The sequence below is a fragment of the Mastacembelus armatus genome, chromosome 24, assembly GCF_900324485.2.
Source record: "Mastacembelus armatus chromosome 24, fMasArm1.2, whole genome shotgun sequence".
NCBI classification, from domain to species: Eukaryota; Metazoa; Chordata; class Actinopteri; order Synbranchiformes; family Mastacembelidae; genus Mastacembelus; species Mastacembelus armatus.
The window spans coordinates 16,429,991-16,441,981 of NC_046656.1; the positions used below are offsets into that span (position 1 = coordinate 16,429,991).

The 11,991-nt window shown below is 40.4% G+C and overlaps 1 protein-coding gene across 1 annotated transcript; it reads right to left on the minus strand.

Moving 5' to 3' along the window:
- Window positions 1–4,279: 4,279 nt before the first annotated feature.
- On the minus strand, window positions 4,280–11,842 carry gpr176 (G protein-coupled receptor 176). Its single transcript, XM_026319035.1, has 3 exons — window positions 11,146–11,842; window positions 7,372–7,624; window positions 4,280–5,516 (listed from the first exon to the last, which is right to left on the minus strand). The coding sequence occupies exons 1-3, from the start codon at window positions 11,363–11,365 to the stop codon at window positions 4,280–4,282; spliced, it is 1,710 nt and encodes a 569-aa protein (XP_026174820.1). The 5' UTR covers window positions 11,366–11,842.
- Window positions 11,843–11,991: the final 149 nt, after the last annotated feature.

The window sequence follows — 11,991 nt, forward strand, 5'->3', positions numbered from 1 at the left end:
TCCCATTAGCTGCCAGACTGTCATGTTCAGACTGTCATGTAAAAATGCTGATTCTTTGGATGCTGAAAAAGTTGAAACTACTGCTGTATGAATGTGAAACTTCTGGTTGAGCATCAGAGTCAAGGTGACCTGACACAAGCAGCAATCACACCTGTCACAGCTACAGAGATGTAACTCTCAATTTTGCTGTGCAAGCCAAGCTTTACGTTTCCTCTTCCTGTTTTCAGAGTGATTGTCTAGATACTGAACAATTTTTAAATTCATTTTCACCTCCATTTACTATTTTTGCCCAAACGCAATATAGTCATCATTAAAAGCAATTTCCTTTCTTAATAACAAAGCTACATAACATACTGGAGATTTTGGGTTGAGGTAATTGTTTCACTCACTGAGACTCAGGCAGAAATATAAAACCTCTGCTGAAGCACACGACTGTGACTCACTTGTTTTTTTTTTTTTGTTTTTTGTTTTTTTTTTGTAGGCTGTCAGATGATTTGAGTCAAGATGAGGAGAACAGCTGGGTCTCTCTGCCCTCCAAACAAATTTCACCTGACAAGTCTGCATTAAGGACAAGACAGTAGCTCAGATCAGACAGATGTCTCACACCTAAATAAATATGAATATAATATAATATAAATATACAGTAAAGGTTAAAAACAACATTGTCTGCTTCGTGGTGTCATTTATAGATATACACATTTTGATTCACTTTCATCTACATATACATACATTTAACACACTACTCTATGACCTGCATTGTAATTGTAACCATGTTAGCAAGCTGACTTTTGGCTCCAATATGCCAAAGTATAAATCCATAGAACTGAAAGCATGGTGGTAGATTTGTGTTGTTTTGAATGAGACAAATAAGAAATGAAAAAAGCTATTGACAGATGAAGTGTGGACTGTCTATACATGATCTTCATCCCTGATTCTTATCCCGTATCTGACATTGTGGAATGACCATAATAGATAAGATTATTATCTTTATTCTTACTTCTATCTGAAAAAGGGTGAGGAAAAAAAACATTACAAAAGCTTACACATTGTGTCTCTGAAGCTGAATTTTAGTGTGAGAAAAAAGCAAAATGTCACATTGATTTTAAAAGAGGCCCAGTTATGTTGCAGGCTGTTTTTATAATTTTCCTCTCCTCTGGGGTACTTGAAATGAATTGAAAGGACTTTGCTTCCATCACTCCACATTAACACCATCACTCTGGTCCTTAGCCTCACACTTGTACCAGCCTCAACCCTGTGTTTGAAGTCAGCACTGAGTGAACTGCTGTGGCAGCTATAGATCCTGCTGTACAGCATCTGGGATACTTGTTGCCTAGCAACCATGCTAATTAAATCAGTCTATGCTTTGAGTTAATATGAGTAATAGTTACGGGAAAAAATCAAGTTGTTCAACACTTTCATGCTGCATCTATTTTAAGTCCAGTAAGTGGACACTGATAATGGCTCTATCAAGCACAGGTGGTTGATTTTCTCTACTGAAAATAAGCTTTGACTATTACATAAGAAAAACAAGCATGTTTCATTATTATTGTTTTGCATTTGAATGAAGCAATCACATGTAATGTTGCACTGTTGACTCTGTGAGGTTACATTCATTTTTATGAATATAAATGGGTGATTGTTTTGTCTAAAGAAACCTATGGCTTTGTTTTGAACTTTTGTACTGATGTTTCTCTTTTAGGAGCAAATGCGAAAGCAGTGATGATGTTGCTGTAGTGATGCATAGCCAGATGTTAGTCTGTGGGATATTTGAACATGCAATAACTCTCACTCTCAATTTAACAGCTCAAAAACAAATACTGGACTGTAGTTTTAATAGCAATTAAAACAATGTTGTGGACAAGAATTTCTATCTCCTTCTTAATGTGGTTTTATTCCTTTCCAATGCTACTGAATTAGTTGCATCCCATGATTTGGACTCCACCAGTAGTACAATATCATTTTTCATAGTGGACTTTCCATGAAGATGAAGATGAAAAAACAACGACAACACCAGTGACGACAATTCCTGATTAGATTACACAAAAGCAAATCTGATAACAAGCAGAGACTTTGTTCTCCTGCTTTTGCACCTTAAATGCTCCTCATGTGCTCCTTCTTACACAGACTGCAAAGAAGATTAAACCCTGCTGTTACAATCAGGATTGCAACTGCTCTAAATTGCAACTATGATTCTTTCTTTTCTATGTGAACAAATTAGCTGAAAGAGAGAGCGTTTGAAGCTGATAAAAGCAGGTTTGAAAGTACTCTTACAGCCTGAATTGAGAGTTTCATTGTTTGCATATTGCTAAGTGTCCAAACCTAGTGGTTGTCCTGCTGACAGACTACATTACAGCGTTTGCATTGGCAGTAAGTCTCTGATCTCTTATTAACACGTCTAGACATTCACTAGCCCATCAGTAACAACAACAGAATCCTTGAAAATATGTCAAAAACCACTGCTTTCCCTGAAACGTCAGCTGGGATGACATGTGCACTGATTCTCTGTATATAATACAATTAAATCTTAATTGGAGTCACAGTGATGTGGCAAACAAATACAATAGAGCCTATTTTTTGGTCAATGTGTTTAAATTTAAAAATATCTAATAATAATGACTGAGCAAACAATATCACCACAAAGTCCATTTAGTAGCTCAGAAGAAGCTGACTAAAGGCTTAAAGGGCCTTTAACATTAGAAATATCATGTCACTCTGAACTGTGAGCTCTTCTGATTTTTTTTTGACTTGGTATTACAATATCTCTTTTTCCTGAAACTATATTTTCAGCCAATTCATTGACTTTATGTGACTTTGTATTACTGCACTCTGTCTCTGTTGTCATGATCTGAACAGTCACAGGAGTGAAGAATGAACCAAGACCAGAGTATTTACTTTAACTTTGAGGCACTATATTCATTCATTGCTGTACAGTATATCTACTGTAGCAGCTACTGCCATAACTGTCCAAATGCTGTCATGACTGTATATACACATGAATATAGGCCTAAACATATTACTCACCTCTTTCCCAATTCTAAGAAAGAGGAATAGATATTGTTTGCATTCAGGTGTGACTGCACAATTTGCCTGATAACAGCATTGGGTTGGATGCAGCATAGATTCAAGTTCTTTGTGGACATAGCAGTGGATTGTGGGTAATCCTAGGGGAATTACAGCTTGACAAATATTTGAAGTGCAGCCCAGCCCAGCTCTGTTTACCTCAGCCAACGCTTCAGGTTGAGGTTGCTACAACTGAATTATGCATCACAGAGAAGACAGAGATGACAGCATCGAATTCAGAGAAAATTCAAATTGAAAAGCACATCACGGAGCTGCTGATGATGTACAATGTGGGTTTGTGTCTCTGGTCTATGGCTATATTTTGCAATGATATTCAGATAGAGAACTTAATAAAAGGGGAGTAAATGGATCCATGACTTTGGTGATATTCTTTTCTTTCTTTTTTCATCAAAACTCACCAGTAATATAGTTCAATTTTTATGTCTGTTGCCGTTTGGGTTGGAAAAAGCCAATCTAAACATGTGTAGCTGCATACTGTACATCTGCATTTTTCTTTTTATCAAATCCAACTACATTTAAAGTACAAATGACAACATCTACCACATTAGAAGAAATGCGAATATTCCAAAAACAGAATGCCAGCAAAGGGCAAGTTAACCCCAAATACTGCATTAAAACTTCAAAGAACAGTCACACGGGGTTCAGTGAAAGGACGGACATTGAGATGTGTTCATTTACAGTAAAACCATTTAACAAAATGTTTTTTTAGGAGGCTCAATAACCTCTCCTGATTATTTGCTAAGCAAATATATTATCCAGTATCAGTGCATCTCTCGGTATAACTGGATTTTATGATGTATTCATTTAACTACCAATGCCAGCTGTAATCAAAAATGGGCGATTCATCTGCCTTCTCAATCATGTTGTGCCATTGTAGTAGTCTTTAATTATAGAATTAAAAGTTGGACTGAGCAGACATGTTTATCACAGCATTGTAAATATTTGATATCAAATTGATTTTTATTCAGTAAGAAAAGTACAGTGCGTCAGGCATCTGCTTGTGTGCAGTGAAGTGGCCAAGAGTGCCTCTGGAAAAACCAGAAAGGTTTCATTTAAATCAAGAACACCCCAGCGTCTCACCAAGCAGCTTGACACGTCAATGTCCTGCCGAGGCCTTGTCGACCCAAGAGCCTTAGCAGAGCGTAAACCTGTGGTGCACTGTGTCAACTGTTGCAGATCGGAGGCCAGCAGGAACATTTCATGGGTCCACAGTTGGAATAGTGCTGACCTTGTTGTTCCTGCTGATTCTGCGTTCAGGACGTGGCTTGGGCAGTTTGGTCTGGATCAGCTCCTCAGGTGTGTTACCCAAGGGAGGCAGCAGTCTCTTCTTGCTGTTCCTGGTCTCAGGTAACCACTGAGGTGGCAGCTCAAATGGTCCAAAACCAAACTGTGTGGAGTCCTCAGCTTCTGTAGGTGTAGCTGGTGCCACCTGTGATGAAGAAGCATAGGCGCATGTGTGGACCGGAGAGGCCCGTGGTGCTGTGATTACAGGAGGGGTTTCTTTGGTGATGACCAGCCCTCCTCCAGTGCCCTGCAAAGGGTCATTTTTGGTGGTCACCTCCCCTCTGAGGCTCCCCAATCTTGACCTGGCCTTGAGGTTCTCTTTTGGTCCAGAGCAACTTCCTGATCCTTGAGAAGGGATCTCATTCTGCACTTCCTCCTCATCCTCCTCTTCTTCAGAGGGTCTGAAGATCTGCTGTTGGCCAATGTTAAACATCTCCAGAAGCTGACTCCCAGAGCGTCCAGTTGTCTCCAGTCCTACCGGCTCCCCTATCACCCCCTCTGCTCCTAAAGATGCCAGACCCCCAGTGCTGACCACATTACGGCGACTGTAACGTCTGTGAATCCGGGCCAGCAGATCCAACCAGCTATGACGTGCTGAGCGGTTAACAGTCAGAAACAAGAGTGGGTTGGTGAGCAGGGATACCTTGGGGAGCCAGAGGGCTGTTAGATACAGCAAGATGGGCAGCTCCTTGGTGTCTGCCAAGATGGTGCGATAAATGACCATGGCCCCATAAGGGGCACTGCAGGCAGAGAATGCCAGCACCACAGCCAGCAGAGTGGCGTGTAGCTCAGCCTCTCGCTGGGATACATACGGGATGGAGATGCTGTTCTGTGGAGTCCGCAGTGCTGCAATAATCACCTTCTTCTTTTGGCTGGCACTGAGCGCTCTGCGGATCAGCAGCATGAAGAGGAAGACCAGGGCTAGAGGCAGGATCATCGTGGTGATGTTGTAGATCAACACATAGACCATATGACCCAGGGAGCGGGCATGGTCGTCTGAGCAGGATGAGCTCACGTACACATCTGTAACATTGGTCACAGCAAACACAGGGAGACTTGCTACCGTTGCATGGACCCAGATATAGATGACCAGATCTCGGGATCTTGCATCTGAGATCTTTCTCTCTAACGGATACAGAACCGAGTAGTATCTACAGACAAAAAGACACTTTATTTCAGTGTAAATATTTCTATATAGGCCTTTTCAGAGGGAAACGTTTTGACATATCACTGTACAAACAGTACAGGAAAAACAATTAAATGGCTGATGTGTGAATTTAGTTTAGCTTTGTTGTGCATGCTGGCTCACTGTCACACTGCCATGACTTACTGAGACACTTGAATAGAGCCATCCTTAATATTATTAGTAACACCTACTATAAGAAGTTAAAATGTCTGCTGTGAAAAAATCTATTATCTGACTTGAGTGCTGCCTGAATGCAGTCATCTTAATGAAAATCCCTCTTATTAAGATCATTTATATTAAAATAAAAAAGTGAAATCAATAGTGGATACTGTAGCTGAAAAATCTCACCCTGAAAATACATTTCTACAAAACACACACATTTTTCTACAAAAAAGAAAAAGGCACAGTTTTTTATATAACCTGTAGGCAACAAATCCTGCAGCCTCTGAAAACAACTATGGTGTAACTATATTACAGGGAGGAGGAAAAATAAGAAGAGGAAAGGGCCTTTCCTTAAATTAGAGGATTTTCTCTCATTTATCTGTGGTGTAATAAATTATGCATACGTTGAAATCATGTGTGTGTAAAGCACACCAACAACAGTATAAGTAGATCTGCTTATACCTGTATTACACAATGACATGTAGATTGTCTCTCCTCCTATTGTTGTCCCTTAATCATTAGAAAAACAAATTGCTTCAAGGACCTTCTTATTTTCCTGGATTTTCTCTTCATCAGCACAGGCTAGTGTTTGAATATGAATATTTTCGCGTGTGCAGCAGTCAGTTACTGTGCTGCAGTCTCAGGATGCATCTATACCCAGCGCCTCAATTACTCTCCTTGAGAATAAATAATTCATTGGTTTTTATAGCATTCTGAATGTGTTAGCTGCTATGGGGGCAATGTCAACTTTGCAGCAGTGAAACCAAGGCTGAGATGAGACAACAAACCCATGTTTAAATGCTGATTTGATGAATTCCTAAATGAGCTTTAAATTTAGCAGAAAAAGACTTTTTTTAATTTCTAAAAACTGGAGTTGTGCAGTATAAATGTTTACACTGCCATTTAGAGGAAAAAGCAGGATGTTCATAATGTACATCCTGATGTTACAAATAAAATAAATATTCAGGGGCTTCTGTGCTGTTTTGTGCAGCAGGGATTAGGTAAACCTACCTTCCAGATCAAGTAAATCAGCATTACTTCTAAAGGTTAGTGTGTCAGTCGGCCAGTATGGGGGCTGCAGCAACCATCTCAAGCTGCTTTCAGCTGCAGCCTTTGGCGCTGCAGGGAGGCCTGGGATGCGGCCATTCAAGGTGACATACACATACTATTGATCACAGCCCCTCACCCCCTCTCATTTACGCCACAGGGTGTAGATGAAGATTGACAACACATCCTGCCCTACAAAACAACAATCTGTCAGAATTTAGCACCTGTTTGATGTTGCTCCTCTTAGGCTGTACAGATGTTTGTGCTTCCAAGAGTCAAGAAGGGAATTACTCCAGCTGACGGTACCAAACACTGGAGTGATAAAATGATCAGCGAATCAATTTACCTATCCACTTCTTACAAGTGGCACTTCCAAATCGTGTGAAATGAGTGGGAGGGGCCCACTAGCTCTTTTCAAACACATATTTTAAAAAAAAACAAAAAAAAACATCACTCATCCTACTCAGGGAGCAACAGCTCTACCTGTGTGTAGAGGCTTGGATTTTAATGTCAAGTGCAAGGACTAAAATTGTATGATCTCACATTGTTGTGACTAACTGTGCATATAAACTGAAAAACAACCTAATACCAAACAAGTTTTCCAAACTGACCTGTCGAGTGCGATGGCGCTGAAACTGAGCACAGTGACGGAGCAGAAGAGTTTATGGAGAAACTTAATGGTCTTGCAGAGCAGCAGAGTGTGAAGCCACCAGCAGCAGCGAGGGCTGGCTCCAAGTGCCACGTCGAAGGGAACGCACACCAGACTGGCACAGATACCCGAGCACGCCAGGTTCTTGATGAATCGATTGGTCACGGATTTAAAGGCATTTGTGCAGCAGGTGCACCACAGCACCGTGGCATTTCCTAACGTGAGAAGGAGAGAGGTGCAGATTTAACATTTTGTTTTCTGATTTCCAAACTTTAATAGAAAAATGTAATTTGTTGCATCATTATGTTTGTGCAGTTTAAGTTTTTAAGACCTACTTACAAGCCACATAAACTCACAAATATCCTGTTTATTGGACAGAGGTTTAGGAACCTGCTAGGAAGGCACGTACCCAAAGATATTTTCCTGGCAGAGAAGTTCAGACTGCTGTTTACCATTCCTATTTTTAAACCTTCCATGGCTGAGGACCTGCATCTTTTAGTTTTACTTTTTTTCCTCTTATAACCACCTGTGCAAAAAGATAAAATTCTACATTTTTAGAAATATTGACAGAATTTTTTCACCAAGTAAAATCATTGCTGTCACCTTTCCAACTGAATGTAAGGACCCTTCGAAGTACTCTGAACACTGATGTGAATTCTTCCTTTAACAACTAAAATATTTATAAAGGTTGAGCACCTGGATTTTTCATGCTTGTTTAGTTTTCCTCCAGACACTCTAATTTCCTCTCACAGTCCAGAAAAACATAGCTGTGTCGCCTGGAGACTCAAAATTGCCTATTGGTATAAAGGAAGGGTTACTGTCTGTCTAATACGTGGGACTTTAGCACAGATGGATGGCTGATTGATCTACCATGTCTGACTTGTATCCAGAGCACAGAGATCATGGTTGAATAAATTAAGAAATAAAAGGATAACTGCGGGATGAGCCTAAATCCGCTAAAAAATAAACTGAGACAGCACAGATAGTTAATTAAAAAGGTGCACTTTGTATTTTCTGTGCTGCACTGACTGCAATGTCAGGTCACACAGGGACGCCTGATCCCAGCATCTCCACATGTAATTACCCACACAATGTTGTGATGTGCTGTCATTGTCAGAAACAGCAAGATGTTCTCTGGTGACGAAAGCTGTTTCATTATTTCTCTTAAGGTTATCTTGAGATGCAAGATCCAGGGGGTCACAAAAGTCAGGAATCTTCATCCGAGCACTTTTCTATAAAAATTTCTATAACCCATAGTTGTTGAGTCTTTCAAAAGGTCTGTAATAGAATTGAAGTAAAGCCTGTTTAAACCAGTAACGGGGTGTTTTTCTTCTGAGGAAAGTCTCAAAGGTGCAGCAAGAAAATGAAAAGTAGAAAGAAAAGGTTTACACAAAGAAGTGAGAAAAGATGAATGGAACTTGCACTTGACATTAAACTCAGGATTGCAATACATGTTATGTGGGATCCCAGTTTCAACACAATACAAAACAACACAACATGTTTTTGTTGCATACAAAGAGTAAAAACTGAGATTGTAAACTTTTTTCCATATATTAATAAGCAACAAATGTTTTATGATATGATATTATTTTAGCTTATGGCTTAATCTAGTTGGTACGGTTGACAGTCCTATGCACAGCTGTGATAAAAGTGACAAGTCTAGATAAAAATGACACAAGTAATAATTGTAGTGGTCATTAATATTTGTGTTGCAGTTTTTAAGACCAAGTGCTTCACCAACACAAACATAACTGTGACTAATATTAACTAAACATTATACGTCCTTCATGGAGACAACATTTCAAACTCTTGCTCTTTGTCCTTTTCTGGCTGAAATAGTCACATGGCACTTGAGAAACACCTTGGCAACTATACTCACAGCAGCCAATGGGGAAGAAGAACAAGCACTAACCATGATTGCTTTTTATTGCAGTCCCACTATACGTAGCAGCATAAAAACAGAATACTTTAAAGCTTAAAAGTGATTTTTCTCTACCGCACACATGAAAGTAAGCTAGGTCGCCTCTGGACTGGTGTTAATCAAAGTTAAACACATAGTATTGTATCAAAGATTCTGACACCTCAAATGCATTGGCTCCTTGTGGAGATAGAAAGAGATTAAATCACTCCCCCATCAGGACAACAAAAGGGTCTACATACAACATATCTCATGCATTTCTGATAAGTGCTGTCTGAATATCAACAAAAGATGTATCCTGGCTTATATCATAGTATCAAAAAAGCTTTTTGATCAAATAAAAAAAGGCTTGGGAATTGAGGACATACATTTTTGAAAATATAAACCTCAAAGACAGCCTTCCATCATCACGTTTTTATTCAGTGTTTTATTCTCTGGGTTATTTATGTATTCATAGTCAGGTTGAGCGTCGCCTGCTGATGAGATTGCTTTGGAATGAAGTAAAAGCATCTCCAATCAGCAATGCAATGAGAGTTCATACTCTGCACTTTATTTTTAATGTATTCAGTCTCATATTCTTGCTTTCCATAATTAATAGTTATGCACTCACTGTTATGTGTGACAATGTAAAGCCCATTATTTTATTTTATTTCTGTTATATGTTACATATATCTGTCTAAATATGTGAGGTCATTTGGAGATATTGAATCAGAGCAATAGTTTTTTGCATTATTTCATAGATTTTCATCATGGTGCACCATTTGTGCAGCTGATACAAGCTCCAGCCTCTCACTGAGTCCATACTTTTCCAAACAGCACTAGCTCTCATGGCTGAGTGTTTCATGCAATGAGGAGATAGGATGCTGCAGCCACATTTGTGACACATAACACATTTCAATACAATTTGCATTTTAGGCAAGAGGATTATATTTATAGCTGCTCATATAATGGCAGAGAAGTCCAGCATGTGTGAGACACGTACTGGTCCAGTCTATCAGTTCACACCACTCCTTGTCACAGATCCAGGTTAAAAGTGTAGTAATATAGTAACTGACTGCAATTTCAGGCTAAAGTGACATTTACCACTACAGCTCATGCCAATGTGTCATTTTCTCCTTGGTTTGCAAATATAAACCATGTTTAATTGAAGATATTACAACACATTATACATTTTACCAAAACGTATGATTTTCTGACCTGACTCATAAGGTTAACGCTGTTTAACATCCATTAGTCCTGCTGGGTTTCTAATTCTAAACTAAATGACACTTAGCGCCCACATAGTGCTTATAATCGGTCAACTTATAACCAGTGTAGTTATCAACTGACTAGATCAATGGTAGCAATGGTTTGTGAAACTGATGCAAAAACACAGGCTGATATTTTGTTTATAACTTCACATCTTTTTGTTTTCTAGAGCTGATTCCATTTTCCATGCATTATTATTACATATAGGCTGCAGGGTAGAGATGTGTGTGAGGAAAACAGATATAAAAGCCTTGGTTATTATGATGGGACAATGCAATCGCGTTATAGGTCTCTAATGACAGTGAATGGGGGTCATGACTAAGACCCTTTTAGCCTACTTCCTTCTAGTCACCCAAAGAGTTAAGGGCATTCATGATTTGAGTACTTTTTCTTGAAAATTGCGTCAGTTATTTTAATTGCCCCATTAAAGAAGTCGAGTTTGTGTTTTAATCAAGTGGTTCCATAAAAACACTCAATAGACTGACCTGTCTAGCTTGAAGGATTGTGTGTGATTTTGGGCCTGTGTGTAAAGTAGTGTGCGCTATATGTCATTCAGTATAGCAGTCTTACCGAGAAGGGAACCTATGAGGATGAAGACCTGAATGGTGGTGGTGAAGTCCCGGTAGGCTTGCTCTCGGACGAGGCGCTGCTGCTCGGTCCCCTCTGCAGGTGGGCTGCTGTCCCAGCGGGTCGGTGGGCTCGAAGCGTTCAGGAGACCCAGCCAGAGGTGGGCTGTGGTGAAATTGGCTGCACCGTCCCCCACCGTCGCAGCCCGGCTCCCGCTATCCATATCGGTTCACCCCGAGGTCCCGACGGTTTTCCAGAAGGCTGAGGGGGTGTCAGAGTCCAGCATGAAAGAGGCACATCTGAACTGCTCAGTGTTGCAAAAAATTAAGGAAATAACCTACAAATCAGAGCGTCTGTGCACAGATGTCAGTGACGATAATGCAGCAATGACATGATGTGCTGTCAGTAAATAAACTGGGGGAAATATGGGGTAATAATTATACATCAGAGATCGGGGAAATGAAAAGCCTAGGCTGTGAGCATCATGAGCTCCCTACGCGGATGCATGGCAGAAATCAGTCAGCCTGTGAAATCCGTGCGCGGTGAGGTTGGTTGGATGCTTGGACCCTGACACCCAGCGCACCGAAAACCACATCGGGTTGCGAAGTGTCCATTGCGGGAAAGAGGCTTGCACACCACCTCACCGTCACCTCTCGCAGTCCAGTAAAATACCGAGCCTGTCACGCTGGTGCTCCTGCTGCTTCACTGGCAGACTGGTAGGCGTGAGGAGCCAGCAACTATTTCACAGCGTGAGGTGCAAGACTGGAGACACGAGCCCCTCCTCTCCTCACAGCACCAAGAAACACAATCTTATGAATGACCAATGAGGCGAGGGTGTGATCAGTAATG